Source organism: Rhizophagus irregularis, chromosome 25, assembly GCF_026210795.1.
Source record: "Rhizophagus irregularis chromosome 25, complete sequence".
NCBI lineage: Eukaryota > Fungi > Glomeromycota > Glomeromycetes > Glomerales > Glomeraceae > Rhizophagus > Rhizophagus irregularis.
Window position 1 is genome coordinate 460,054 of NC_089453.1, and position 25,011 is coordinate 485,064.

The 25,011-nt window shown below is 28.7% G+C and overlaps 10 protein-coding genes across 13 annotated transcripts; 4 read left to right on the top strand and 6 right to left on the bottom strand.

The window, feature by feature from the left end:
• The first annotated feature begins 166 nt into the window (after positions 1–166).
• OCT59_016570 (uncharacterized protein) lies at positions 167–1,709 on the top strand. The gene is made up of 3 exons (XM_025308404.2): positions 167–568; positions 646–1,161; positions 1,242–1,709. Exons 1-3 carry the CDS (start codon positions 188–190, stop codon positions 1,437–1,439), a joined length of 1,095 nt encoding a protein of 364 aa, XP_025188114.1. The 5' UTR covers positions 167–187; the 3' UTR covers positions 1,440–1,709.
• On the bottom strand, positions 1,416–3,865 carry OCT59_016571 (uncharacterized protein; the record flags this gene model as incomplete). The annotated part of the gene is made up of 6 exons (XM_025309917.2): positions 1,416–2,015; positions 2,103–2,195; positions 2,261–2,409; positions 2,471–2,676; positions 2,749–2,919; positions 3,025–3,865. 6 exons carry the CDS (start codon positions 3,863–3,865, stop codon positions 1,733–1,735), a joined length of 1,743 nt encoding a protein of 580 aa, XP_025188113.2. The 3' UTR covers positions 1,416–1,732.
• Positions 3,866–4,241: 376 nt separating this feature from the next.
• OCT59_016572 (uncharacterized protein) lies at positions 4,242–5,976 on the top strand. The gene is made up of 7 exons (XM_025313092.2): positions 4,242–4,389; positions 4,650–4,765; positions 4,843–4,932; positions 5,019–5,206; positions 5,269–5,419; positions 5,488–5,649; positions 5,733–5,976. The coding sequence occupies exons 1-7, from the start codon at positions 4,290–4,292 to the stop codon at positions 5,805–5,807; spliced, it is 882 nt and encodes a 293-aa protein (XP_025188112.1). The 5' UTR covers positions 4,242–4,289; the 3' UTR covers positions 5,808–5,976.
• A 2,123-nt stretch (positions 5,977–8,099) lies between these two features.
• OCT59_016573 (uncharacterized protein) lies at positions 8,100–10,917 on the bottom strand. Its single transcript, XM_025313091.2, has 7 exons — positions 10,764–10,917; positions 10,467–10,682; positions 10,263–10,392; positions 9,963–10,170; positions 9,807–9,888; positions 9,527–9,718; positions 8,100–9,434 (listed from the first exon to the last, which is right to left on the bottom strand). The coding sequence occupies exons 1-7, from the start codon at positions 10,864–10,866 to the stop codon at positions 8,866–8,868; spliced, it is 1,500 nt and encodes a 499-aa protein (XP_025188111.1). The 5' UTR covers positions 10,867–10,917; the 3' UTR covers positions 8,100–8,865.
• Positions 10,918–12,506: 1,589 nt separating this feature from the next.
• OCT59_016574 (uncharacterized protein) lies at positions 12,507–14,566 on the top strand (the record flags this gene model as incomplete). The annotated part of the gene is made up of 6 exons (XM_025313090.2): positions 12,507–12,825; positions 12,916–12,978; positions 13,071–13,126; positions 13,214–13,331; positions 13,410–13,849; positions 13,951–14,566. The coding sequence occupies 6 exons, from the start codon at positions 12,507–12,509 to the stop codon at positions 14,365–14,367; spliced, it is 1,413 nt and encodes a 470-aa protein (XP_025188110.1). The 3' UTR covers positions 14,368–14,566.
• OCT59_016575 (uncharacterized protein) lies at positions 14,478–16,228 on the bottom strand (the record flags this gene model as incomplete). 2 transcript variants are annotated; one of them, XM_066145788.1, is made up of 7 exons in its annotated part: positions 14,653–14,867; positions 14,936–15,049; positions 15,113–15,232; positions 15,361–15,607; positions 15,674–15,775; positions 15,853–15,946; positions 16,011–16,228. In XM_066145788.1, 7 exons carry the CDS (start codon positions 16,226–16,228, stop codon positions 14,653–14,655), a joined length of 1,110 nt encoding a protein of 369 aa, XP_066003536.1. The 2 variants fall into 2 exon arrangements, with proteins under 2 accessions (XP_066003535.1, XP_066003536.1); XM_066145787.1 differs by lacking the exons at positions 15,361–15,607; positions 15,674–15,775; positions 15,853–15,946; positions 16,011–16,228 and adding an exon at positions 15,332–15,338 and having other exon boundaries at positions 14,478–14,867.
• A 98-nt stretch (positions 16,229–16,326) lies between these two features.
• Positions 16,327–18,933, bottom strand: OCT59_016576 (uncharacterized protein). The gene is made up of 9 exons (XM_025309916.2): positions 18,778–18,933; positions 18,513–18,583; positions 18,259–18,442; positions 17,902–18,019; positions 17,482–17,840; positions 17,083–17,407; positions 16,808–17,002; positions 16,649–16,731; positions 16,327–16,573 (listed from the first exon to the last, which is right to left on the bottom strand). The coding sequence occupies exons 1-9, from the start codon at positions 18,913–18,915 to the stop codon at positions 16,457–16,459; spliced, it is 1,590 nt and encodes a 529-aa protein (XP_025188108.1). The 5' UTR covers positions 18,916–18,933; the 3' UTR covers positions 16,327–16,456.
• Positions 18,934–19,135: 202 nt separating this feature from the next.
• On the top strand, positions 19,136–20,825 carry OCT59_016577 (uncharacterized protein). The gene has a single exon (XM_025313089.2). The coding sequence runs from the start codon at positions 19,249–19,251 to the stop codon at positions 19,948–19,950; it is 702 nt and encodes a 233-aa protein (XP_025188107.1). The 5' UTR covers positions 19,136–19,248; the 3' UTR covers positions 19,951–20,825.
• OCT59_016578 (uncharacterized protein) lies at positions 19,953–22,316 on the bottom strand (the record flags this gene model as incomplete). 3 transcript variants are annotated; one of them, XM_066145790.1, is made up of 7 exons in its annotated part: positions 19,953–20,981; positions 21,052–21,059; positions 21,155–21,378; positions 21,465–21,604; positions 21,687–21,914; positions 22,000–22,058; positions 22,159–22,316. In XM_066145790.1, the coding sequence occupies 5 exons, from the start codon at positions 21,874–21,876 to the stop codon at positions 20,167–20,169; spliced, it is 1,377 nt and encodes a 458-aa protein (XP_066003538.1). In that variant the 3' UTR covers positions 19,953–20,166. The 3 variants fall into 3 exon arrangements, with proteins under 3 accessions (XP_066003538.1, XP_066003537.1, XP_066003539.1); XM_066145789.1 differs by lacking the exons at positions 22,000–22,058; positions 22,159–22,316 and having other exon boundaries at positions 21,465–21,570; positions 21,668–21,920; XM_066145791.1 differs by lacking the exons at positions 21,687–21,914; positions 22,000–22,058; positions 22,159–22,316 and having other exon boundaries at positions 21,465–21,641.
• Positions 22,235–24,942, bottom strand: OCT59_016579 (uncharacterized protein; the record flags this gene model as incomplete). Its single annotated transcript, XM_025313085.2, has 10 exons — positions 22,235–22,885; positions 22,953–23,133; positions 23,213–23,317; positions 23,408–23,560; positions 23,661–23,881; positions 23,955–24,135; positions 24,207–24,330; positions 24,400–24,452; positions 24,530–24,754; positions 24,850–24,942. 10 exons carry the CDS (start codon positions 24,940–24,942, stop codon positions 22,701–22,703), a joined length of 1,521 nt encoding a protein of 506 aa, XP_025188103.1. The 3' UTR covers positions 22,235–22,700.
• Positions 24,943–25,011: the final 69 nt, after the last annotated feature.

Here is a 25,011-nt window from a genome sequence, read left to right on the forward strand (position 1 = left end):
ACTAGAAACACGTGCCAAATTGATATGTGCTTATGAAATGCTTTTTTTCCATTTAAAGTTAACAATGTTCAAATTTGTGTGGCATGCGAAGATCAGCCGACGATCATAAATATTACGTATCATTGGCTTCGAGGTTATAGAGGTTATATAAAGACGAGAAATTTTCGCGCGTTTTCTTATTGAAAAAATGACTTCAATAGCTAGAAAAGTTTGGTCAGTCCCAACCAAAGGTACATTTGAAAATTTAGTACTGGAAGATGATTTACTTCCACCGCCCCCTCCAAAACACTTAAGGGTACAAGTGAAAAGTATAGGATTAAATTTTGCGGATATTTTTTCAATATTTGGCCTTTATTCTGCTACGCCCAAAGGAAAATTTATACCAGGATTAGAATTTAGTGGTATAATTGAAAGTGTAGGAGATGACCTGGAAGAAAGTGAATGGTTAGGTAAAAGAGTATATGGTGCTACAAGATTTGGTGGATTCGCTACTTTCTTGAACGTCAGTGAAGAATATGTTAAGAAAACTCCCGATAATTGGACAGATCAACAGGCCGCTGCTTATGTGGTAAATAAAGAATAACTATGATTAATTAATTGTTATTATTTACTAATAAAAAAAAAAATTTTTTTTTAAAAAAATAGGTTCAAGCATTAACATCATTTTACGCTTTAACAGAATTAGGTGGAATTAGTGATAATAAAACAGTTTTGGTTCATTCAGCAGCAGGAGGATGTGGATTATTAGCACTTTCTATATGTTCAAAATACAAAAATGTTAAAGTTGTGGGTACAGTGGGTAAACCTTCTAAACTTGATTTACTTAATCAGAAATATGCAGCAAATGAAAATTTTACATTTATATTACGTGATCCTTCAAGTGATTTTGAAAAAAGATCGAAACAAGCTTTATTGGGAATAGGATTACAAGAACAAGATGGTTATGATATTATTTTAGATAGTGTTATGGGCAAATGGTTTTGGCCAAATTATAATTTATTAGCTAAAGAAGGAAGATTGGTGTTGTTTGGTTCAGCTAGTTTCACTCCTACCGGTAATTTACATCCTATCTGGAATATTTTTGAATGGTTAAAACTAGGTTGGAAATACATTTGGAGACCTAAAATTGATCCAATGGAAATCATACAAGAAAATAAATCGGTAATATTCGATTTTAAATAGTATATTAATATTTAATGTAATATTTTTTAACATTTATTTTATTTTATTTATTTAATTAGCTTCTTGGATTCAATTTAATTCATATTTATGAAAGAGCTGAAAGATTAAATCAAATTTTTAATAATATGCAAACTTTGCAATTAGAAGCTCCTCACGTTGGTCATGAATTTGAATTTGATCAGCTTGTTGAAGCTCTAACTTTACTTCAGTCTGGTAACACTGTTGGTAAAGTTGTACTTAATGTAAATTTTAATTGAGACTTTGATTTAACTTCTAATAATAAATCTTTACATATCTATTTTTCTTTACCTTATAATTGTTTTGCAAGTATTTACATACTTTTTTTTGATAATAGCTATAAAAACAATTAATTAACTACGAATAATCATTAGACATATATATATATAAAATGATTGTCCACAGGAAACTCACTAATATATTTTCTTGGGAGTTTCCGTCTACAAAAAAAGTAATAGTATTGAAACATAAGAAATTTTTTAAGTAAAAAAGTTCGTTTTTTTATCGATAACAAAGAAAAAAGCAAGTTTTTTTATCCGTTGCATTCGGTTTTGCGTCTCCAATACACTCGCTTTGATATACAAAGCAAGCTATGTTGTGGGTTAGTTTTATCAGCAACAATAACTCCAACAACATTCCATGTCATTTCCCTCAACTCTAAATCATCGCGGATCAATTCATCCAGGTTAGATCCTTGAAGAGGAAAGACTGTTGCTTCTTGGTCTTTGAAAATTGTTCGTGTTCCTAAATATGCATTTGTTGCTACAATAGCAAACCGATATTTTCTACGTTCAGCATGATATGATATCTCATACCTAATTAACAAATATTATTATTTATATATTTGTGTTTATCTTACTAAATATAATTCGATAAATATAATAAATGATTTTTTTGTTTACCGTTCTTCATCGTTTTCCAGATATAAGACGTTTGTCTCGAGCTGTTTTCGAAGTTCTTCTTCATCCGTCATCATGTGCTGATTATATTTATAGCTAAAACGGGAGAATAATAAATACGGATTATATTTATAGTTATGATAAACAATAAAAATATATACCAAGGATCTCCTTCATTGTTAAAAACGAGAACGTATATATCGGACGGATTATCAGGAACTTCACTAAATGCTCGCTTTCTCATTTCGTGAAATCTTCGCAACCGTTCTTTTCTTCCTTTACCTCTGGATCGACCAATAGCTTCTCCCTTCTGTAAAGTTTTACATTATTACAGAATCATTTATCTTAATGCAGGAATATAAAATCCTTACCTTCATCTTGCGAACACTTTCAATCTTATAACTAACGCCATGATGATTACCCCATGAGCGGCTTTTATATCCTTCACGCACAGTTGAGGTATATTGGACTAATTTGGGCAAGACACGAATCGTAACACATAAATCATGATTGGGATAATTAGGAGTCCATTCAGATATAGACGGAGGAGGGGTATAGTGACCAGTATGGATGAGTACTTTAGAGTAAAAAAGTTGTCAAATTATTAAATAATCTAAATGACAAAAATTAAAATCAGATAAGTTAATACCTGCTACAACATCAGAATCGTCACTATATACATCTGTGCCCCATAAAAAGTGCTTTCTAACTTTCTCATTAAACCAAGTCAAATACTTCGACTCAATCCATATTTCTAATAGTCCGTTTTCATGAAATTCGAGTGGAGGCAAAATTTCCTTGGGATTATAGATTACATGGCCTAATTTGAATGATAATTTTAATAGAAAAAAACATATTTAAAATATTTAAGTTACTTTTTTACTCAGATCATTCTATTACTTAAAAACCAAAGAAAATATCATACCTAGATGGCGTTCCTCTCGACCTTCCATGTTTAAAGTTTCATCATTTTCAACAACTACTTGTGGTTCCATGAAGCTTGATTTATCATGATAATCATAACTATGCAGCTCATTGTCATACCCATTTTCTTCCTCATCATGTTCTTCCTCATCATATTCACCTTCGTTTTCTCCTTCATTTTCGCCTTCAACTCCGTCATCCCCTTCGCTGTCATTGGATGCGAAATTTTGATTAACATTTTCGATTCCACTCTGATCTTGATCTCTAACAATGTTATTTTCCCTTTCCATCCGTCGCTTTCTATGCATATTTTCAATTTCGCTCATCCCCTCAATGATGGCCTGAGCTTCTTTGAGAGGTGTAGGTAATGAGGAAGATAATTCTTTGGTAGCAGGGCTCATACTTGGCGACGTACGATAATCGAGTGGACCAATTTCGTTGCTATTAGTATCAGCTCTCCTAGCAAATGGTTCTTCATTTGAAAGAATGGCTGAAACTGACATGGGATTAACTGGAGGCGCAGTTGGTTGAATAAAATTAGTTAAAGGAGGTAACGAACATAATGAATCAATCGAAGGTAACTCATGTGGTGGATTCAACAACATTGGTGAGTACGGAGGTAAAATAAAGTTGTTATTATCGTGTATTGATGGAGGAAAAGCTGGTTTGTATGATGAGTAAGAGTTTGAGACATTTGGCGGTGGAAAAGCAGAGGAAATTGGAGGTAGAGTAAGTCTGATTCGTTTAGCTTGTGATTCAGACAAAGGGATGTTATTGGAGTCAGGTAAAGGTAAAGATGACTCTTCTAACAAAGGACGTTTATGCGTAGAAGAACGTTCCATTTTTAAAGATATTTAGTGTCAATATCTTTTCAAATGAAACGAAGAAAATTTGATATTTGTAATTTGAGACTTCTAAATTGTCAAAGTGGATCACTATTAAACATTGGCTAAACAAAAAATTATTGATCAACATTGAAAATCAAATTTAAATGTACACCGACAACATACAATCGTATAAATGCTGATAACCGGATAAGGAAATGGTTACAAATTTATACTTTTATCAGATATTACGATAAATCAATCTAAAGCTTTATCATAAGTATGACAAAAAACGGCACCATACCATTTTTTTTAATTTAAAAATGCGTCATTGTATGATATAATAAACAAATGGAATAGTATTGTGATAGTAAGAATGTGATAATGCGAAAATGTACTGACATTCTTATCACTTAATGAAATCAAAATTTCTTTCTTAAACATGGAAGAATTGAGGGATTTGAGTACGGAAGAAAAACTCAAAATCGTCACTAATTTCTTACTAAGTAGTCCACCTGGTGAAGCTGATGAAGTTTTCAACGGTAAGTCTTCTTAGTTTAAAAAAATAATTGGATGTGTGTGACGTATTTACTCTGTAATTTTTTCATAAACATGAATGAAGGTTTTCATAAGTTCCAGTAGTTAGTCGGGAACTATAACTTGCATTCAGTTCTATAATAATTTTTTTTAGCATAATTTTAATTTTGGTTCGCTTCGGTGACTTTTTAAATTAAAGTTCTTTTTTTTCAAATAATTAAATTTAGCAATTTAATCAAATTGTTAAATCATCTTTATTACTTAGATGTTCGTGTTTTGATGGCCGATGACCCCGCACTTCAAACTGGAATTCTGGATGCCTTACGGGAATACAATACCGAACAGTATATCACTGTAAAACTTCCTGGTCAAGAAAATCAAGTAACTTCTTAACTTTTCAATTTACATAAATTCATTGGAAGTTCTTTATTCAGAACAAATAATTATTGCGACTCCAGGTTTTAGTATCTAAGTTCGGACAAATCGAAAATGATTTATATTTAGATCCGAAATCTCACCAAGCTTTCAGGTTTGATCATATGAATCGAGTAAGGTTATAATTCAATTAATATGCTGTAATTTTGTTGATCTATGCGTTATCAATGTCTAATTTATAAAAATTTGAATTATTGAGAGAGCTACAGAAGTTGAACCACGCCCTCCTGTTGAAGAAACCGAACCGCTTAGAACTGCGGTAGAAGCTGCTATTACAAATTATGTTGAAGACCATTTCAAGGATGGTGTATCAAGTGTTTATTCTACAGAGAATGGAACAATAACAATTGCTATTGTGGATAATAAATATAACTCATCTAATTTTTGGTATGTTATTTCTTAAGATTATAAGACCCTTGCAATTACTAAACTTCATATACTATTTATAGGAATGGTCGATGGCGTTCAACGTGGGTCGTAAATCCAGAATCTGGTAAATTGAAAGGGAACATAAAGGTGAACGTACATTATTATGAAGATGGAAATGTTCAGTTGGATTCTAATAAAGATATTGAAGTTGAAACTTCAACAACTGCGGAGGTAAATATAAACTAAAATAGACGTTATATACGTAAAATAACTAATTAAGTGTAATTGAATTTCTATAGAATCCAGCCGCTGCAGCAGCCGCGTATGTTAGATTAATTGGAAAAGCCGAGAATGAATATCAAACAGCCGTTAATGAATCTTATATTGAATTATCAGAAAATACATTCAAAAGTTTGAGACGTTCTCTTCCATTGACGCGTCAAAAATTAGACTGGGATAAGGTCAGAACGATAATGTGATGTTTGATTATGTCTTTTATTGTTTATTAATTAAACGTCTTATTCTTTGTTTATGGTTTATCTAGATTTTGAATTACAAGATTGGACAAGAACTTTCATTTACAAAGATTGCCGAGCCGGGTCCTACATCAAACAAGTAATAATGCATATTTCATAAAACATAATGATAAGTTATTGTTAAGTTGCAGGTTAATTAAAAAACATTTTATTTATTGTCTTATGTTTATGAAAATTTTTCGTGATTCATTGCTAAAAATATATAATAAATCTATTTCAATAAACTAATTTCAGTTATTTATTAAAATTCTACATATTCTTGTTACATATATAATGCATAATTCTTCAATAAAATTCACCTTAAGAGTAAAAAGTTGGTTCAACAAATGATAAGATCGAATTCGGAAAATTACCAAATCTAATTCTGATTTTAATCAGATAAAAGCACGTAGACTGTAAATATATAAAGTTTACAGCAAACTGTGCGATAAAAATATGTATAGGCATCATCAATTGAAGTAATCAGCTCTATTTCAAAACTATTCCGACTTTTTTTAGCTCCTTGCTTTGGATTGGTCCCATTAATCATTTTATTGTATTGTTTTTTCTTCATAAAAAGCTTTTTTTAAAAGAATTATTTAAAATTCATCAATAATGAAATTTTTATTCAAATTATTGTTGGTAATTTTTGGAAACCACATACATGAACTATTTCTTTTATGGAGTATTATATTAAGGAGGATTTATATGAATCATACAAGTTGTAAAAAGCAATTAAAAAGTAGAAAATTGAAATCAATTTAAATCAATTTTTTCACCATAGCATTTAGTTTAGTTTTTTTTAATAAATAGGCACATTTTGATTTATTTTCAATAAATTACATTTTAAACATGTAAAAATACACTTATATTGTACTTAAATTCTAATTTAAGTATATAAGTATAATTTTTAAAGTACTTAGATAAAATACAAGTATATTAAAAATATATTTCAAGAGTATTTTAAGTATATTTTAGGTATAGTATAAGTATATTACAAATTAAAATTGATACTTATTTTAAGTATATTTTAATAAAATTTTAAGTATATTTTTAAGTATAAATATTTTTCATAAGGAAGATAATATAAAAATATTTAATCTAATTATAATATATCATATGATACAAATTATATGATACCAATTATGAAATATATATACTAATTCTAATAAACAGTAGTATAAAGTTCAAAAATCAATTTTAAATATGATTTATATATATTCTAATAAATCTGCAGATAGTAAAAAAAATTGATAATACTTTGAAATAAATGAAGAAGGAAAAGAAATAGACTTTTTTGAGTAATGAAAATTACATGAAAAAAGTTTTTAATTTTGCATATAAATATTTGGATATTTGTATAATACCCATCCTATAAAAAATTTTATCCATTATTTCTATAAAAACTCTGTAAAAATAAGCCTTTCACAGATCCATTTATGGAAAATATAAATAAATTGATAAATTCTGTAATATAAGGTTATTAATTCTGAAAATATGAGCCTTTTACAGAAAAAAATGGAATATAATAAATGGATTGACTTTTTTTATAAAACTATTCTTTTTAAAACTACTTTTTTCAAATATTAATAATAACATTACTAATAAGTAAATAAATATTAATTAATTTAATTGAACAAATGCTTTTTTTAAAGTAAAATATAAATGTATTAGATAATATTTTGATTATTTTCTTTCTACTTGAATTTTAATTTTTGTAATATTGTAAATAATTAATAAATAAATTAAAAATTTAAGTTTATGTATTAATTTATTTAATTTATTTGAATAAACTATATAATTATTCGTTCAGATAAATTTGTTGTTATTATTCAAATAAAATTATTAACATTATATTTAAATACACTTTTTAAATTAATATAAATATTCAAATATATTTAAATATACAATTTCAAACACTAAATTATATATAGAAAATTTTATAATCTTTATATTATATATTTAGATCCTATATATTATAATTTTATTTTTAGCTTTAATATTTACTAAAATACAATATAAAGTAATATAAATAATTTAAAATTCTAATTAAAATTTTATTATAAGTTTTTGCATATTTTTAAACATTTAATATATATTAGTTTAGTCTAGTTACAGTAAATATACTTATTTTTTTATAATTAAAATTAAGTAAATTTAATATAAGTATCAACATAATTTTACCTAATATTATAATATTATATTAAAATAAATACTTAATAAATTACTAAATTTATTTATTCAATTATTACTTTAAATAATATATTTTTGATAAAAATTAAATAAAACTTATATAAAAATGAAAAATATTTATAATTTACATATATTAAATATTCCAGTTAATAGAAACTATTTACATAACTTTATAATAAAATCCAAATATTATTCAATAATTTAAGTATTAAACCATCTGTATATAATAATTTATTAAATAATCATATTAGAATCTGCATAAATAATTAATTTTTTATATAGCTTGTATTTTGCAATTAAAATTATAATACTGTATTAAAATTATAGTTTTGACTATAATTATAAATACTGTTCATATTTCTTATAATTTCTAATTCGTGATCATATATAAATTTAATATTTTTTTTTAGTAATCTGAGGAAAAGTAGGATTATACAAAAGGTGACTACTATAGTGGATAAAAGTTAAATTTTTTTATGCTATGCTTGATGGACAACATCATGTGATTATCAGCAACAATAGTATTTTTAGTACTATTACCAGTTTATCCGTGTACTGGGTAACAGAAATTCATTTCCAAAATCAGTCATTTCCAAAACCTGTCATTTCCATGTATATATGGCATATATGCTAGTATCCAAACAAAAAAAAAAAACAATAAAATAATAGCTTTGCAGTTGTGCAAAAGAAAACATATAAAATACAAATATTATTTAACCCTCCCTACAAAAAAGACACATATTTGTCTTTTCAAGCATAATATTACAGATCCAAACATTTTTTTTTTGGGTTTTTTTTTGTCTTGTGAAAGCGAATACGATTATAATATATCTTCTATATTTAATCCCTAACTGAAAAAGATGATGTATTATTACCTCTTCTCCAAAGTCCAATTTATTTCCTAAATTATTATATTCTATTATTATTATTATTTATATATATATAACAAATGTTATGATAACGATTATATTATTGATCTGAATCATTATCTTCTGTGCCTTCAGCAAGCCATCGATCAAGAATAGGATTTTTCGATGTATCTATAGATAAATCTTTTGAACCCTCTCGTAGTGGTTCCCTAGGTCGTTCTCTAATCACTTCCCGAATTACTTGTTCCCTGGGAGCCTCTCTGTACAAACTGACTTCTTTTGATGATAATATTCTGGGTAACTCTTTGGGTAACTCACTGCTATGAACCGTTTTAGGAACTTTGGACAACTCTCTTAAAGAAGCCTTAGGAAACTCTTTGGGTGCTAAAATAATAGGCGTTTCCCTACGTGTTTCCGAAACACTTTCTCGGTTAGAACTTCGACGAATTCGTTTTGCTCGAGGTTCTTTTTTCCGTCGAGAGGAGGAGATACTAACACTGGAAGTAGGTGGAATTATGTTAGGGTGTGAAGCCATGGGATGAAACTGGGAAGATGAAGAAATTTGTAGTGGCTGTGGTGGCGGTAGTTGCGGTCTTATTGGTTTCCGCAATTGCATTGCCATTAAATCCTCTGCCATTTCTTCTTCATTGGTCCCTGTCGGATGGAAACGTATAGAAATAGCAAAATAATGGTTAAGGATAATTGCAAACAACAAATAGAATTTATTAGATTAAAGAATGGGTTATGATAATAAAGGATATTTAAATTGAATAATTGACTATATTGAATGTCAATATTAGTTTTCGGTGAACGTGGTTGGCCATTTTGTAATCTGCTATAAACCGGTGAAGATATACGAACATCTGATCCTTTATTAACTACTTTATAATTTGGATCGAATGGTGTTCCTTCTATTTTTTTCATCACCAAATCCAGTAGATTATCCTCAGGTTCTGACGTTAAATAGGAGCAAAAAGATTTTAAAAATGAAATAGACACAAGAGCAACATTAATTTTACGAAAAAAAAAAGAAATACTTACTCTTATAATACTCCCTCTTAAGTTGACTTTTTTTCATTTCTAGCTCTTCTATCATCATTGTCCTCAGTCTATGTCTGTCGTTCTACATTATATAAAATATAAGAATAAAATACTAAATTATACAAAGAATACTGGTTGTGACTTAAAAATACTTACCAAAAATTCGTCCCGTATCTGTTTTTCCTGTGCAGCGAATACAGTTTCTATTGCATTTTTATGGTGGTCCCGGCGTTTTTCGGCTCTTAATGTAAGAGCCCTATGTTTCTCTTCAATATCATCCATCTGTTTTGATAATGTTGGATGAAGACCTTCTTGAATTGCGCTATTCTCTTCGTCGAGATCATTTAACCTTGAAAAATATACCCTATATGATAAAAAAAAAAGTTTTAAATAAACGTACATATTTATGTATTGTCTGAACTATGTGTTTAAAGAGAGAATTTTCTTTTTTTTTACCTTTCTTTTAGTGACTTGAATTGAATAACAATTTCGTCCGCACGCCGCTTTTGAGTTCTATAGGTGCGTTTCAAGTTTATGGCGTCCTCGTCATCTGAGGAATGACTGTCGAAAAGAATTTCAGTATCTTCTGTACATATGAATTATAATATTATGTTAATAAACTAAAAATGCTTACAAAACAATAAGTTCAACGAATATTACCCATATGTTCCTTTTGTAATATAGAGCGTCGAGTCATAACACCATCGCTTTTATTGTTGTGGCAAGAGCGGGTGCTTGTTCGTGAAGAAGCTTTACGGTGAGTTGCTTCCCGCGCGGATTCAACAGAACTTGCACGCGTCGTTGAAGGGGAACCAGTAGACGAAGGTGTAACAGCGTTAGGATAGGACCTCAAACGTTGCTTAACCGCATAGTCACCTTTAACGAAAAAAAGAGTAAAAGGTTAAGGGTTATTAAAGGGAGTTTTTTTTTGTAATAAAAACTTTTTAATTCTTATACCGTTAGTATGTGCTGTTTTTGTTGAAGCTCGTGTTGTCGGCCTCTCAGGAGCTTTGCGAGACTTTGAAGCCGGCATTTTGGTTATTTCACTTCCGTGGTTCATAGGAGAGAGGAAAATAAAGGAAAAATTCAAAACTAAATATTAAGATAGAACGGTTCATAATTTATAATGAAAAAATTATATTTTATATCTGACGGGCATATCTATAAATCAAATTTAGTGGCTTAGCTAAGTTTATATGGACATTGTATCGAATTGCAGGTAACTTGTGAGACGGTGAATTAAATTCATACAACGAATCGGAGACTGTCAGCCATGTTAAGTATGACACGTGCACGATTATCGATATGAAATTAGATCAACTTAACTTTTTACATTTTTTAACAAGAAATATAATTATGATTACAAAAGAGAGGAGAGTAGATAATTATATACCTCTAAAAGAAGAATATCACGAGTTTTATATTAAAACAAAGTTAAGGAAATATCGAAAATATCGCATCAAGTGATTAATACAATAGTTACTATTTCACTAATCATAATATAAAAAATTTATAATAGTATATTTATTTTATTTATTTTCAAAAATATCAAAAATAACAATCACACATTTCTTAAAGTATTTTCAGCGCGAACGAAATTATATATGAACAGATATAAGGCATATCGAGAATATTTAATGGTAGTAGAGATAAATTAGTTGTGGAGATCGGACGCATTCAAATACTAAACAAGGCAAAGATTTGTGTAACATATATTTTTTCTGCCTATAAAACTACAATTTTTACGGAACGATTTGTATGAGGTTAGTCTGGTTAACTCTTGTATAATATAATATATATATTATATTATATTATTTAGAAAGGGAATTTTTATAAAAAAACCACTACAAAGAAGGATAACAGCGAAACTAAAAATTAGTTTAAAATAATTTTTCCATATTTCCTTTGATTTTTTCCTTTTTAGTAATTGTCTAATATTTGAAAATCGCCTATTATTTACCAATTCTTCTTAAGTTACTTTACCAATTCGAGTAATTTGGATATAAAAAAAAAGTGGAATAATAAGATTTAAATCTGTTTAGTAATTTAATATTTGGCCGAATAAGAAAGTCTTTAAACCTTTAAATTTTAACTTTAGCATATCCGAAACCATAAATACTCTGTCGTAATTACGATCATACGATGTAAAATTTGTTTCTGGCAAATCATGTGATTTTATTATTTCGTGGTACGTTCTTTTTGAAACATGGTTCACGGAACCCCGCAGGCTACAAAAGTTATTCTAAATTTAGGTTCAATATAAAATAATTTAAATTTTAAAATGCTATAAAGAGTAAGAGAACGATCATCGTGTGATCTGGTATCGAAAAAAAATAAATTGCGTAATCATCGCGCTAAATCTTTGTCAAAAAGAAACGTATAATACGCTTAACTTTCGCACAACGGGAAATTTCATCAAACATCAATAATTTTTTTGACCACAATTAATAAACAACAAAACAAATACACGTGATGAAGTGACAAGTTTACTTGATTAATTATATACTAATCTTTAAATGGATAATTTAATCCAGTTGTGTAAAATTAGTTAATGCATAATTTATTGTAACAATTTAATTATTAAACTTCCCTCGACAATATAAAAAGATATCTTGTTTTCCTCCCCAAAAAAATCTCATTGTTTACATTAAATTTTGTAAATAAAATTATTATTAATCTTTAAAAATCAAAAACTACAAAATGCCGCCAGAACTTTTTGATAATGAATTGATTCAATATAAACTAACAGAAACGGAACATGATCTTGTTAGATCATTAAATATGAATGAAGATGAAACATTTGTTGAACCAACTCCAGTAGTTTTCGTTGAAGGATTTTTAGGTCCTGGAAAACCTGCTTATTGGGGTCCACTTGAAAAAATATTTTCTTCTTCCGATGATAGAAATAATAAAAATCAAAAATTAAAAAATAGACGATGTATTTATATTACTCCTGGTTGTGTAAGTTCTTTACACGATAGAGCCATCGAAATTTTTTATCAAATTAAAGGTGGAAGAGGTATTTATTAATTATCGGAAAAATAAGTCCACAAATATATTGTTTTCTGTTAAAAATTACTAAAATCTTTTTTTATATTAATAATCGAAGTTGATTATGGTGAAGAACATTCTAAAAAATATGGTCATTCTCGTTATGGTCGTGAATACCCAGGTTCAAAAAAATATTGTTTATTAAGTGATTATGTAAGATATATTCACGTGACTTCAAAATTCTTAAACATTTGTATCTTAAAATTTTTTTAGGGTTATATCCGGAATGGAGCGCGTCCAAACCATTACATTTTCTTGGCCATTCTCTTGTATGATTATAAAAAAAAAAAAAATACTTTTTATTTAATTGCTGTTTTTTTCGTTGATTTAATTACTCATTTTTATTATAATTATAGGGTGGTGTAACCATTTGGAAACTCCAACAGTTATTGGCTAGTGACATTTTTCCCAATTACCTTAATCCACATCCTGATATGATACTTTCTCTTACTGCAGTATCTTCTCCATTAAAAGGTGATCAATTCAATTCAATTCAAAAAAAGGGATTCCAAATGATATTTATAATATAACACGTTTTAAAATTTTATATAGGAAGCCAAAGTGTATATCTTTTAGGAGCCACAACTGATTCAACTGGAAAAGTTCGTCCTTTCTCTTTCGGTGCATGGCTTGGTAGACTCGTTCATATTTATGAGTATTTAGATATTAAATGGTTAAAAAGTATAACTTATGATTTTAATGTAGATCATTGGAATTTAAGTTTTCGTAAAAATTGGGATTTTTCTTCATTATTACCTTGGAATATCAAAAAAGCTACCAACACTTTAATAGAAGAAAAGAATGAATTGATGCAAGAAACGGCAAATTCATTGTGTTTAACATATGGTTTATTACAATGTTTGTATAAAAGCCCTTGGTTTAATTGTGTAGATAACGCTCCTTATGATATGACTATACATGCTATGAAAGAACTTAATGTTACAAGTAAAACTTTCGAAAAAACATTTTATAGGACTTATGTCGCGTCTATTGTAAGTTTAAAAATATAATAATAACAAATATTACTAACAAATTTTTTTTTTTTTAAAAAAAAAAAAGTATTTTAATTTATCTTATCTATTATTTCTTTTAGACGTGTGAAGATCATGTAACAAACTATCATCAACCGAAATTTTCATTTTCTCTTCCAATTCCAATTTACTTTCTCTCCAAATATACTGGAAGTTTCAAATTTCCTGAAAATACACCAGATCCACCAATTTCATATGAAGAAATGTATAAATGGTATGAAAATGATGGAATATGTCCAAAATATTCCCAAGTACATCCTCATCATGATTGTTCACCAGATAAATGTAAACATCAAAAAGGATTACCCGAAGGCGCTGCTTTGTGTAAAATTGAAGCCGGTATATGGGACGTTTGGGAAAATGACAATACTTCTCATTTTGGTCTCATATCTGTTTGTTATGAATCACATAAACAAAAATTATTTTTTAAAGGTTATAAAGAATATTTAGATCAAATAGATAAATTATATAACAGGTAACATGTGGTACACGATATTTTTTTCTTGATAAATTTTCTTCAAACTATAATTAATATAGCTTATGATCATTTGGCATACAAGTTTTAATAGAATAAAAAAATTTTATGCATAGACATGTCAAAATATAAATTTATTATCTGTTATTTAACTATTTCCTTAAATTTTTTTATACCAAAGCACTTAAGGACTTGCCCTATTTAGAATCTAAATAAAATATTATATAAATAACTTTATATATTCAAGAATTTCTTTTTTATCGTCTAATGATTAAAACTGTTGGTAAAACTAAACATTATCTTCATTATCATTTTCTTCTTCATCACTGCTAGATACAGCAATTGCCAATTCACGTTGAAATTGTTCAGCAAATTCTGCAATAGTTTGTCCTTGCGATAAATCGAAAATTTCTCGCGGGTAGCGATTTACAGCAAATGGTCGACTACGTGATTGACTGGCCTCAGTTTGAGAAGTGATAAGTCGAAATGATGGTGGCCCAGTTGCTTAATTTATGTGAAAGAATTTCAGTTACAAGAATTAATTGAGTGAACTAATATCTCACTGAACAAACCTGTCAGAATTTCTTCCCAAGTATACATAAGACCATCCGTCATAGGTCCAAAAGGATTGAAATCAATCAACCAAACTCTCTCTCTATTCCGTGTCACATATACATCAAAAACATCTGAAATGATAATAAATGATTAGTTTATAACAGATATTAAAAGTGTATAAATTTTATACATACAATCTCGATTAAAAAATTTATTTTGTACGTGAGTTTCAAAAAATTGAATAATCTTCGTTTCCAATTCTTCTTTTATGTCATTCAAAAAAGAGTAATAATTGACATCCCGCTGTGATATGGCTTGAATTTTTAAGGGACAATTATGAAAATATATTAGTAATTGAAAGTGAGTTTGTGTGTCTTTACTAAAATCATATTAATTGCACGAAATTGACACACCTTTCATATTAAATCAAATACGCGCTTACCAACTAATTCTTCCTCTTTTACAAAACATCGAAATTCCATGGAAGGAGCCACATCATACCATTTTCTCAACACCAACTCAAATTCATTTGGTCGATGTCTCCTACTATCACTTTGATTATCATAATAACAATCATCAAATGCATGATCAAGATCATGAGCAATAAAATCGGATGATTTAAGGAGAAGAAATATGTCAGAAGGTGAATTACATTTGAGTGTGTTAGTAGCTGAAATCCATGTGGCATCCTAAACCAAAAAAAAAAAAAGTTAACGAAATATGTCATTATAAATGAAGTGTATAATATTAATTACCCTGGGAGAGCTCCAATTGAGTTTTGGAAAAACTGACCCATCAAATTCATCAATTATATCCCAAATCTGCTGTTCCAAATCTGGAAAACTTGGAAGTGGTTGCTTAATCGGTTCACAATATAGATATTAGATAAAAGAATTAAATGATATAAGAGTTTATTCAAGCTAAAAATGCATACATTTTCATCATCTTCATCGATATCCGTTTCATTAGCATTGAAATCATCATCATCATTATCACTAATTTCTCTCAGGTGACTTCCTTCAAGATAACTAGATAAATAATAAAGTCAATTTTTCTAAAAATTTAAAATTATATACATTTGTTAACATTTACTTTTGTTCAGGGAGAAAAACTCCATCAGCATGTAAGTATTCGACAAATTCTTCTGGCAACGGTTTAATTATTTTTGACTTTATACTGACACGCCGAAAGTTATTGTACCAGGAAGAAAACGTACAATTAAGAATATGTTGTTCCGTGAGCGGAGGGAAAGGAAGTGAGGTTTCTGTTAAGTGCGGTTGTGATGCTCGATTTCCTGTTGGTACAGGCATGCTTTTGAGAAAAATTAAGAATTAAAGATTCGAAGTGCTATGTAATTTTGATGTAAATTCGATCATAATTTGTGAAACCTAAATGAACACAGTAATTTACAAAATTTATAGTGGTTTAACCAGCTAGTTTTTTTTTTTGCAATTTTAGTAATTCAAGATTAAAAGTAAATAAATTTGAACATGGATGACAAAAAATTTTCAAGCTCGAAATATAGCAATAGATAACGTTTAATCTAAATGAATGGCATCAAGATGATTTTTTGATATATTGTGCGAAATTTTGTTTTGCTTCGTGTGCTCTTTAGCAAAAGCTTGTTTAAGTGACTTTTTCTCAGTTCGACGTTTCTTTTAAAAAAAAATTCAAAATTAGTTTGGGCTAGAAGATTAACAATAATTCAAAAATAAGTCAATGAGTTTTACCTTTCTTTCAGACTTGATATTCTGTTTACGTAATTTCTTTTCTTCTTTTGGTTCATTTTTTGATCTTGCTTTGCCGAAGTTTACTACAATATAAAGTAAATGATTTTAGAATATACATTTTAAAATATGTTCTAAATAGTAAGAAATCATTTTATTTACCTTTTTCATTTTCTTCTTTTTCTTGTTTCTCAATTCCTTTGTCCCTTTCCTCCTCCTCTTCCTCATCTGTTTTGTTCTCAGTAGACAATTTAACTATAGGCAAACCAGTCTTTTGATTTATATTAATCTTCTGACTCTTTTTGCGAGACTTCTCTCTTATTAAAGTAGGATGATTTTCAAGATTTGAATACGTGCCTTATATTTTATATACATATATATATATATTATTAAAAATTTTAGAGGTGTTTGTACAAGAAAAGACTCTTCCTACTTACTCAATATAGATTGACAATCCCAATTTTGACCTTCATCTTTTTCCTCACTGTCAACATGGACAAAAATATCTCCCCTTTTCTCTTCTTTAATTGTTTCATTTTGACTTGAATTATCATCATTAACGATTACTTTTCCTAAACCTTGTCTTATGGTTTCTAACTGGTCTTGTGCATTATCGCCTTCCAATTTTTGTACAACTTTACGACCGTTAATTTCATACTTGTCAAGAAATTCATCAAGAATTTGTGAAAAATCTTGACGTATCTGCGAAGATGTTGATTCGTCATCAGATTCATCATCATCATCTATATATTCTTTTGAAATCTATATCAATTAAAAGAAATATATTTTTATTATCGTTACTGTTAATAATAATTAATAAATTTTTAATTTTATACCTTTTCAAATTGCTCATCCAATAAACGAAGTTTATCATTTCTAAACATAATAGAACTTGTCATTGAATAACCACCAGTTGTTCTTGATCTCTTATCATCATCATCATCATCATCATCATCACTTTCTTTTTCACGATTTTTATTTTTCCTGAATTTTTTATATTCTAGTTCCCAATTTTCAGCTTCTTTTTCATCATGTTCAGAATCTTCTTCTTCCTCTTCATAGAATTCGATATCTTCAGCATTTAAAGCTGCAAAGAAATCATCATCTAAATCATCATTTATATATGCACCATCTTCAAGTGCTTCCAACGTTTCCCGAAGTTTTGGATCCATATCAGGCTGAAACCCCTGTATATCTATTAAAAATTTTTATTCTTAGATTAACGGTATCTTTAATTAAATGAGCAAGTTAAATACCTTCGGGAATTGCTGATTGATTTAAAAATCCCACTGGTAATTCTTCTTTTGATGGCAGAACTTCTTCTGGCAATGATATTTTAACTTTTCGATCTTTCTTGGAAGAAACCAGAACATCCTTAATATATTCCAAATAAGTATGTTAGAAATTTATAACTAAACTTTTACTTAAATGTAGAATTGAATTTTAATGATTTTTCACTCTGACTCAGTAGGAACAATTGGTTAAAAAGATATATAAATTCACATATTTCATTCAAATATCATTTTAATAATGCTCATCATAATCCGATAAAATCGATAAAATCATATTCTTTATAAGGAAAAGAAATGTTAAAAAATTCTTTATCATCTTACTTTATTATCATCTGATTTTAAACTCTTTTTTAATTCAAAGTTTCCGACTGTCTTCTTTTCTTTCTTTGAAGCATCAACAAATACTGCTTCACCTTCATTTTCACCAATTTGTTTTAAATGCTGAAGATAATCATATTCTGTATCATCAAAGTATACTCCATATAATGCTGCTTGTCCAACCCGACTTTATTTATCATTTGTTTAGTTAATATATGTGTGTGCAAGAATATAATAATGAAAAAATGAAGGAAAACCTTTCAATTTCCTTTTGTCTTCTTTGATAATCATCAAAATCATTATGTTCGACAATTTGTTTGCTCTTACCCTATTTAAAAAGACAATACCAAAATATTTTATATTGAATTTTTTTCAAAAATGTATATAAATTGTTTTATTTAAATAAAGATTAATTACAAATGTGATTAAGGATTTTTTTTAAAAAAAAGGAAAAGGAAAGAAAAAAATATCTGCTTTTCAACATAAGTTTCTTCAATTTGTAGAAATAAAAAATAATGTTACCCTCAAATTCGATGGAACAACTTCAACTAATACTCTAGAAGACGCTTCATTGTCATTTATCAATGGATCTCTTTGTGATCTATGAACTACTTGAAAGTATTTTGCGTTCTTACGATCAATAAAAGGTTTTTTACCCATTCTTGAAAGCGAGAAGTTGAAAGTCACAATAGTTCCACTTTAGAAATAATCCACGTGATAATGATCAGCCATTCATTTAATGTACACAATGTACACAATCCTTTGCATCTTAATGAGCTGCTTAAAAGAGCAAAAATTTTCATTGAAAGATGATCCGGGAAATTTCCGTAATCTCTAAATATTGTTTCAATAATTCCCATAATTAGCAAATCAGATAATCAGATGACTCTCCCTTTGCACATTTCTATAAATATATAAAAGTTCAAACTTTGCGATTGCAAAAGTTCTAGAAGTTATTCATCTTATTTTATAGTCAGTTTACACTTCAAATAAATGGCGAATAATAATTTAAAGATACAACAGCTTCCATTCGAAGTACTTCAACAAATTTTTATATTTTCATGCAATCCAGCATTTGCTTCTGTATCACGTTTGTTTCATTATATTGCAAATTCTCAAACAAGTGTGAAAACTCAATGGCTTTTAAATAAGTTTAATCATGATTGTCCTAAAGCATTATATCGTGGATTAAAATGGAGGTTCTTTAATAAAAACATTTTATATCAATTAGATTCGATCTATTATCAATCTAAATGCAAAAGAGGCGAAACTTTAGATAAAGTAATTCCATATAAAGGTCGCCCAATTCCCCAATGGTTTTTTAGCGTTCCCGATCCGAATAATGTATATTATGAATTAGTAAAGATTCTTCTCGATCGTGGTGCTTCCCCTAATGAACCTGATGGATATCCAATCATCAAATCTGCTCAGCTCGGACGACTCAAAATGGCAGAACTTCTAATATCTTTTGGCGCTAAAGCTGATATCAAAGATAATATGGCTTTGACAGTGGCTTCAAAATCAAATGATTTCGATATGGTTAAATTATTGTTAAATAATGAAGATGTAAAAGCTGATTCAATTGCGTTGAAGGTTGCCGTGGAAAAGAAAAATTGGAAGATGGCTGAATTTTTAATGTCAAAAGGAGCTAGTCCTACTCCCGAAGTTGTGGAGGCCTTTGAGAAAAACAAATGATAGGTTTAAAATTAATGAATTGTATTTTTCCTATAATTTAAAAAAAAAATCTTTATTTGTAAAAAAAAAAATTTTTAAATTTCCCATTTTTTAATACTATGCAAAGTTAATAGTTAATGATATGATATATGTAAGATATAAGATAAAAAAAACTATGACAATTAAATACATGAAATACATGTATAAAGATTTATTTATATTATAATGTATTTCCAATTATTTCCCAATTGGATTGCAGCCACAACTGATCGCAAGCATTGGAAAAGAAAAGATAGAACCAAGAACTAATCCAAAAACTAATCCAAATGACATAATAGTTCCAGCAAGGTCTCTTGCAACACCTTCAACTTGTGGTGCAGCCATCATTGTTAAAGAACCCATATAACCATTAGTTATTGCAAACAGCAACAAGATCAAGAAATATATTAAATCGCTGTTAATAAATAATGGAAAGGTTCTCATTCCAATTGAACCAATATCCACGTTGCACATTAAGAAAAGTGGCAAAAATATAATACGTGCACTCGACATGCGTGCAAGTTTTACAGAATCTGTTATAATAAAGAACTGTAGAGAAGGTAGAGATCGACCGAGCAAATCTCCAAGGTTAAATATCAAGAAATGTAAAGGAATAAATAAATAATCTTGGCGGAATTTATTTTTGTTTTCATCCTTAACAGTTGATTTGATATATGCAGTTATTGAGGGATAAACAGACAGGGTCACAGTGAAGACAAATCCCACTGCAAATACGAGAATACGGATATTATCAAATGTTGCTCTAATTGAATTTATATCACATATAGTTTCTACTCTTCGCGCTTGCTCTCTGTGATGTAGATAAAGAGGCGAGCGAATCAGAATAAAATAAAAAGATATTAAAGCCAAAATAACAATTATAAAGGCACAAAGAAAATATAAAAGTGCACTGCGTGACAAATCATTTTCTTCCAGCGTGTCAAATGTTGTTGATGGTGGGGCGGCCAAAGCACTGAGAATTTGAAAGATAGCAACTGCAGACCCGGCCAAACCTTAATTAAAAAGCAAAGTTTTAGAAATGTTACATTCATTAAAAGATACATTATTATTTCCATAAGTTACCTTGACCGCTAAATATTCGAATCAAATGAAAAAAAAGAATTTTTTTTCTTTAGAGAAAAAAGGAGAAAAAGAAGAGAAGGATAATTATAGATATTGGGTTCACCTCATGACCGATACAGTATAATTAGGTGAAAATTGAGAGACGAGAGCGAATATTTCATTTTGAAGAAACGCAGTTGTCACACCCGCGATACCAATCAATGCGATAACAAAATAGAAATAATACGTAGGGCCAAACGACTCAACATATTGGGTAGATATTGCAATTAATAAAAATTTTAATACCATAAATATAAGCGTTATGGTTATTCGGCGAGGAATATTTTCCTAATGTAATTATAAAGAAGTTTTTGATGATAAAATTAACATTAAAATTAAAATAAGGTATTAATTCTATAATTGGAATTACTTACCAAATTATGAGTATATAAGGCAAGCCCAAGAAAGAAAAAATTAAAACTTGTGAATACAATGGAAAAGTAGTTTTGGAAGTTATTTTCGTATGCTGAACCACGAAAACTTTCGTGAAAGAATACAGAAGCAGTAATGAATACTACCGAAACAAATAATAATTTACAATAAATAATCATAAAAATCACTTAAATTATAAAATTACATATATCATTATTCTATACCGTTCCATCCCAAAAGCATGGTAACACCCTGTAATAAAAATGTCAAATACACAATTCGATAATTATCTCTGGGAGGCACGTCTTCTCTTGCTTGTGAAGAACCTTCATGATTCAGGATAGGAGTATACGCTTGTTCTTCTTCCCGGTGGCCAAAAACATTATTAAGTAATTGAATAAGTCGCGAATACATTTTAATAGAATTTATTTCAGTATGGAAATTTTTGAAATCTAATCGAGGTAGTTAGTCAATTGATGATTAAAAATATTCTATATTTTGATTTTTGTACCAGTTTAGAAGTTAAGATACACATACATAAAATATATAAACTTCAACTTTGGATACAGCTATGGAGTTTAAGCAGAAAATGAATCCTAAAAAATGAAATTCCGAATTTTCGTGAATTAAAAAAAATTCTATTTCTTTCCAGATCTAATCTTCATAAATACATCCAATACCACCAACAGTAATTACCTTCCCTGCAATATTGAGAAATACTTAATATTTTAAGTGTGAACTTATGACTTAGAGAGGTGCATTATGATTTTTTCAGATTTATTCCTATAAATCTATTCATGAGGAAAATTTTTTCTTTAATAGTAGATATAAATGAAATAAACATTTAAATATTTCGATAAACAAAATTTCTTTCGGAGTTGCCTATTTCAATTTAATAGCCCGATTATCATATCTGATGTCCGTTAATAATGATTAATATATAACTTATTTTCAGAAGGCTCGACTAAATATGAATATAGATACTAATTTACATGAATCTATCCAATCTTCTATTTATTTATAATGAATTCGTTTTTCAAATTCGGATTCACATAGTTAATAACATTAAATGTGAAAAAAATACAACGGCATGAAAATAAGACGACAACTTTACTAATCAGCTGCGCAGGGATTGCAAATCACCATTTATGATCGCTAACGATATTTTTTTTCACACCAATTACGTAATTCAATGCTCGCCGAACTCTTCGTTGTTTTTGTAAACTTAAAAAGTCAATTTATTTTTTGGTTATTTGATGATTTGTTTTATTTCTTAATGCACCACCAGCAAATATCATTTCTACAGAACCTATTACTTTCGCAATCTCTTTTTGTAATGAGATTTCATTCTTTACTTTTTGATGCAAGATATTTATAAGCTTTGTTATTTCCGAAGATTGCCCAATTACCGGGGAATACAGTCCTAAAATAACAAAATGTTAGTATAAACGCTTAAAATGTTATTCTATTATTACGTATAAGAAATATACCTAATATAACTTGCGAAACATCAATCATGAGACTTGTATATTTTGGATCAGTAATCCAAGTATTCACAAATTTGATTAAAGGTGCCAAGGAGGTTTCATCTCGTCCGGCGATTGCTATTGCTAAAGCATCGCGAAGTATGAGCTCTTGAATTAACGAAACCGTTAAAACTGGAAGTGTATTCTGTAAATCGCGTAAAAAACACTTCTTAAGGAATTGACCATATATTAAATACAAAAATCACAAATATACATATACGCACGGGTCTTAACACAGCATCGAGTGCGTTCGAATATTGAAAGTTCTTCAAGTATTTATCATACTTTGCTAATCTTTCCTTTCGCTTTGCTTCTATTACATGATCGTCCTTGTTTAAAAAAATTATAACGTCAAAATCCTAACAAAAAAAAATAAAAAAAAAAACGTTTAAGGATATTTGTCTCACTATCCGATATACCTTATTTCCACTGTGATTAAACCCACGGATAAAGTATTGATAAGTGCCCGGTTTTGGTTGTTTTTTTTCATGGTTTGACGCAGTTTTTACGTTTCGGATTCGTACAGTTAAAGAACCAGATGTCATCCCGGCTACAATGTGTGTTTCATCAGGCTGAGTTTAATATTTAATTAGAGACATAATTTTATCTGGTTCATTAAATGCAAACTTATTGTGAACCGTCCCTGGCCTCAGGCCTCTATAAATGACTTACTGAAATTGCAAGGCTTAAAATTGGATCGGAATATGTTAAATCATGCACAACTTCAAAATTTTTAGTATCATAAACTTTAACGTGGTGATCTAAAGATCCAGTAAGAAGTCGAGAATGTATTGAATTAAAGCACATCGAAGTAACCGTTTTTTGATGGTTTGATATGGAATGAACAACTCGACTTCCACCATTAATATCCCAGACCTTTATAATTGGTCCACCTTAAAATATTAAGGTCACAAGTAAGAATGTCAATGACTTTTTATATAGTGGAAAAAATCCTTTTTTAAAAACCTGCTGAAATTACTGTTCCACCACTAGGAAATATTAAAACTTCTTCCACAGGCATTTCATGAGTCAAAGTCATAGTACAAGTATTTGTGCGCAAATCCCAAAGTTTTACTGTTTGATCATAAGAACCAGATAATACTAAATGAGGATTATCGTTGCTTATCAAACCAGCTCGTACATAATCCTTTATTTTAATTTATTAAATTAAATTAGTAAGTTAATTTCAAAAATCACTTGTTGAAAAGAAATACTAACCTGGTGTCCTTCAAGAACTGATACCGGTTCTTGTCCGGATATATCCCAAATTTTAACAGTTTTATCATCTGAACAAGAGAGAATTTGTGTTTTCACAGGGGCAAATTTAGTTATCTGCACAGGACTAATGAAAAATTGTTAACATTTTATAATTATAATTCGGTTATAATAATATTATGCACGCATAATTTACAGTTTATGTCCTTTCATTGTTCTTAATATTGCTCTGCTATTAATATCGAAAATCTATGCAAAACGGATTTACTTAACATTAATACATCATTGAAAATTAGAAAAGAAAAATATGATTATTAAATGTATACCTGAATCAACCCAGTAGCGTCTCCAGCGACAAGAAGTTTACTATCATTTCGAATATTCCCGCTATATGCGATGTCATTAAACCTTGATATTGACTTCGTTACTTGATAATTTTTCGAAGAATAAACTTGAACATGTGTGGATGACGTTACGGCGAAATTATATGGTGCGAGAGGAGAGAAACAAATTGAAGTTACGGACGCAATTTCTTTCAATTTTACTTTTGTCTAGAAAATAAAGTATATGTTAATTTATTTGAATTAATAAAATAAAATATTTTTTGTTAATAACGTGTTTATTCCATGTTCAAGTAAAGAATCACCTTAAATCCTTTCCAGTATCTTGACTCATTTGTATTGCTATCAACAGGTTTTGCAAATTTTCTTATTGATAATTTTTTGTACGGAGCAGCCATTTTTTTTTTAAAAAAATTTTTTTTTTTGAAATTTATATCTGTATTACCAAATTTTGATTGGTTGCTTAC

Coding starts and splice junctions, on each gene's coding strand:
- OCT59_016570 (XM_025308404.2), top strand. CDS start 188: ATGACTTCAATAGCTAGAAAAGTTTGGTCAGTCCCAACCAAAGGTACA. Junction 569..645: donor AACAGGCCGCTGCTTATGTG/GTAAATAAAGAA, acceptor TTAAAAAAATAG/GTTCAAGCATTAACATCATT. Junction 1,162..1,241: donor TCATACAAGAAAATAAATCG/GTAATATTCGAT, acceptor TTATTTAATTAG/CTTCTTGGATTCAATTTAAT.
- OCT59_016572 (XM_025313092.2), top strand. CDS start 4,290: ATGGAAGAATTGAGGGATTTGAGTACGGAAGAAAAACTCAAAATCGTC. Junction 4,390..4,649: donor AGCTGATGAAGTTTTCAACG/GTAAGTCTTCTT, acceptor TTTATTACTTAG/ATGTTCGTGTTTTGATGGCC. Junction 5,420..5,487: donor AAACTTCAACAACTGCGGAG/GTAAATATAAAC, acceptor GAATTTCTATAG/AATCCAGCCGCTGCAGCAGC.
- OCT59_016573 (XM_025313091.2), bottom strand. CDS start 10,866: ATGAACCACGGAAGTGAAATAACCAAAATGCCGGCTTCAAAGTCTCGC. Junction 9,889..9,962: donor AGATACGGGACGAATTTTTG/GTAAGTATTTTT, acceptor TATATAATGTAG/AACGACAGACATAGACTGAG. Junction 9,435..9,526: donor TAGTCAATTATTCAATTTAA/ATATCCTTTATT, acceptor CTATTTCTATAC/GTTTCCATCCGACAGGGACC.
- OCT59_016576 (XM_025309916.2), bottom strand. CDS start 18,915: ATGGGTAAAAAACCTTTTATTGATCGTAAGAACGCAAAATACTTTCAA. Junction 18,020..18,258: donor TAAAATCAGATGATAATAAA/GTAAGATGATAA, acceptor GAATATATTAAG/GATGTTCTGGTTTCTTCCAA. Junction 17,003..17,082: donor GGATTGTCAATCTATATTGA/GTAAGTAGGAAG, acceptor ATAAAATATAAG/GCACGTATTCAAATCTTGAA.
- OCT59_016577 (XM_025313089.2), top strand. CDS start 19,249: ATGGCGAATAATAATTTAAAGATACAACAGCTTCCATTCGAAGTACTT.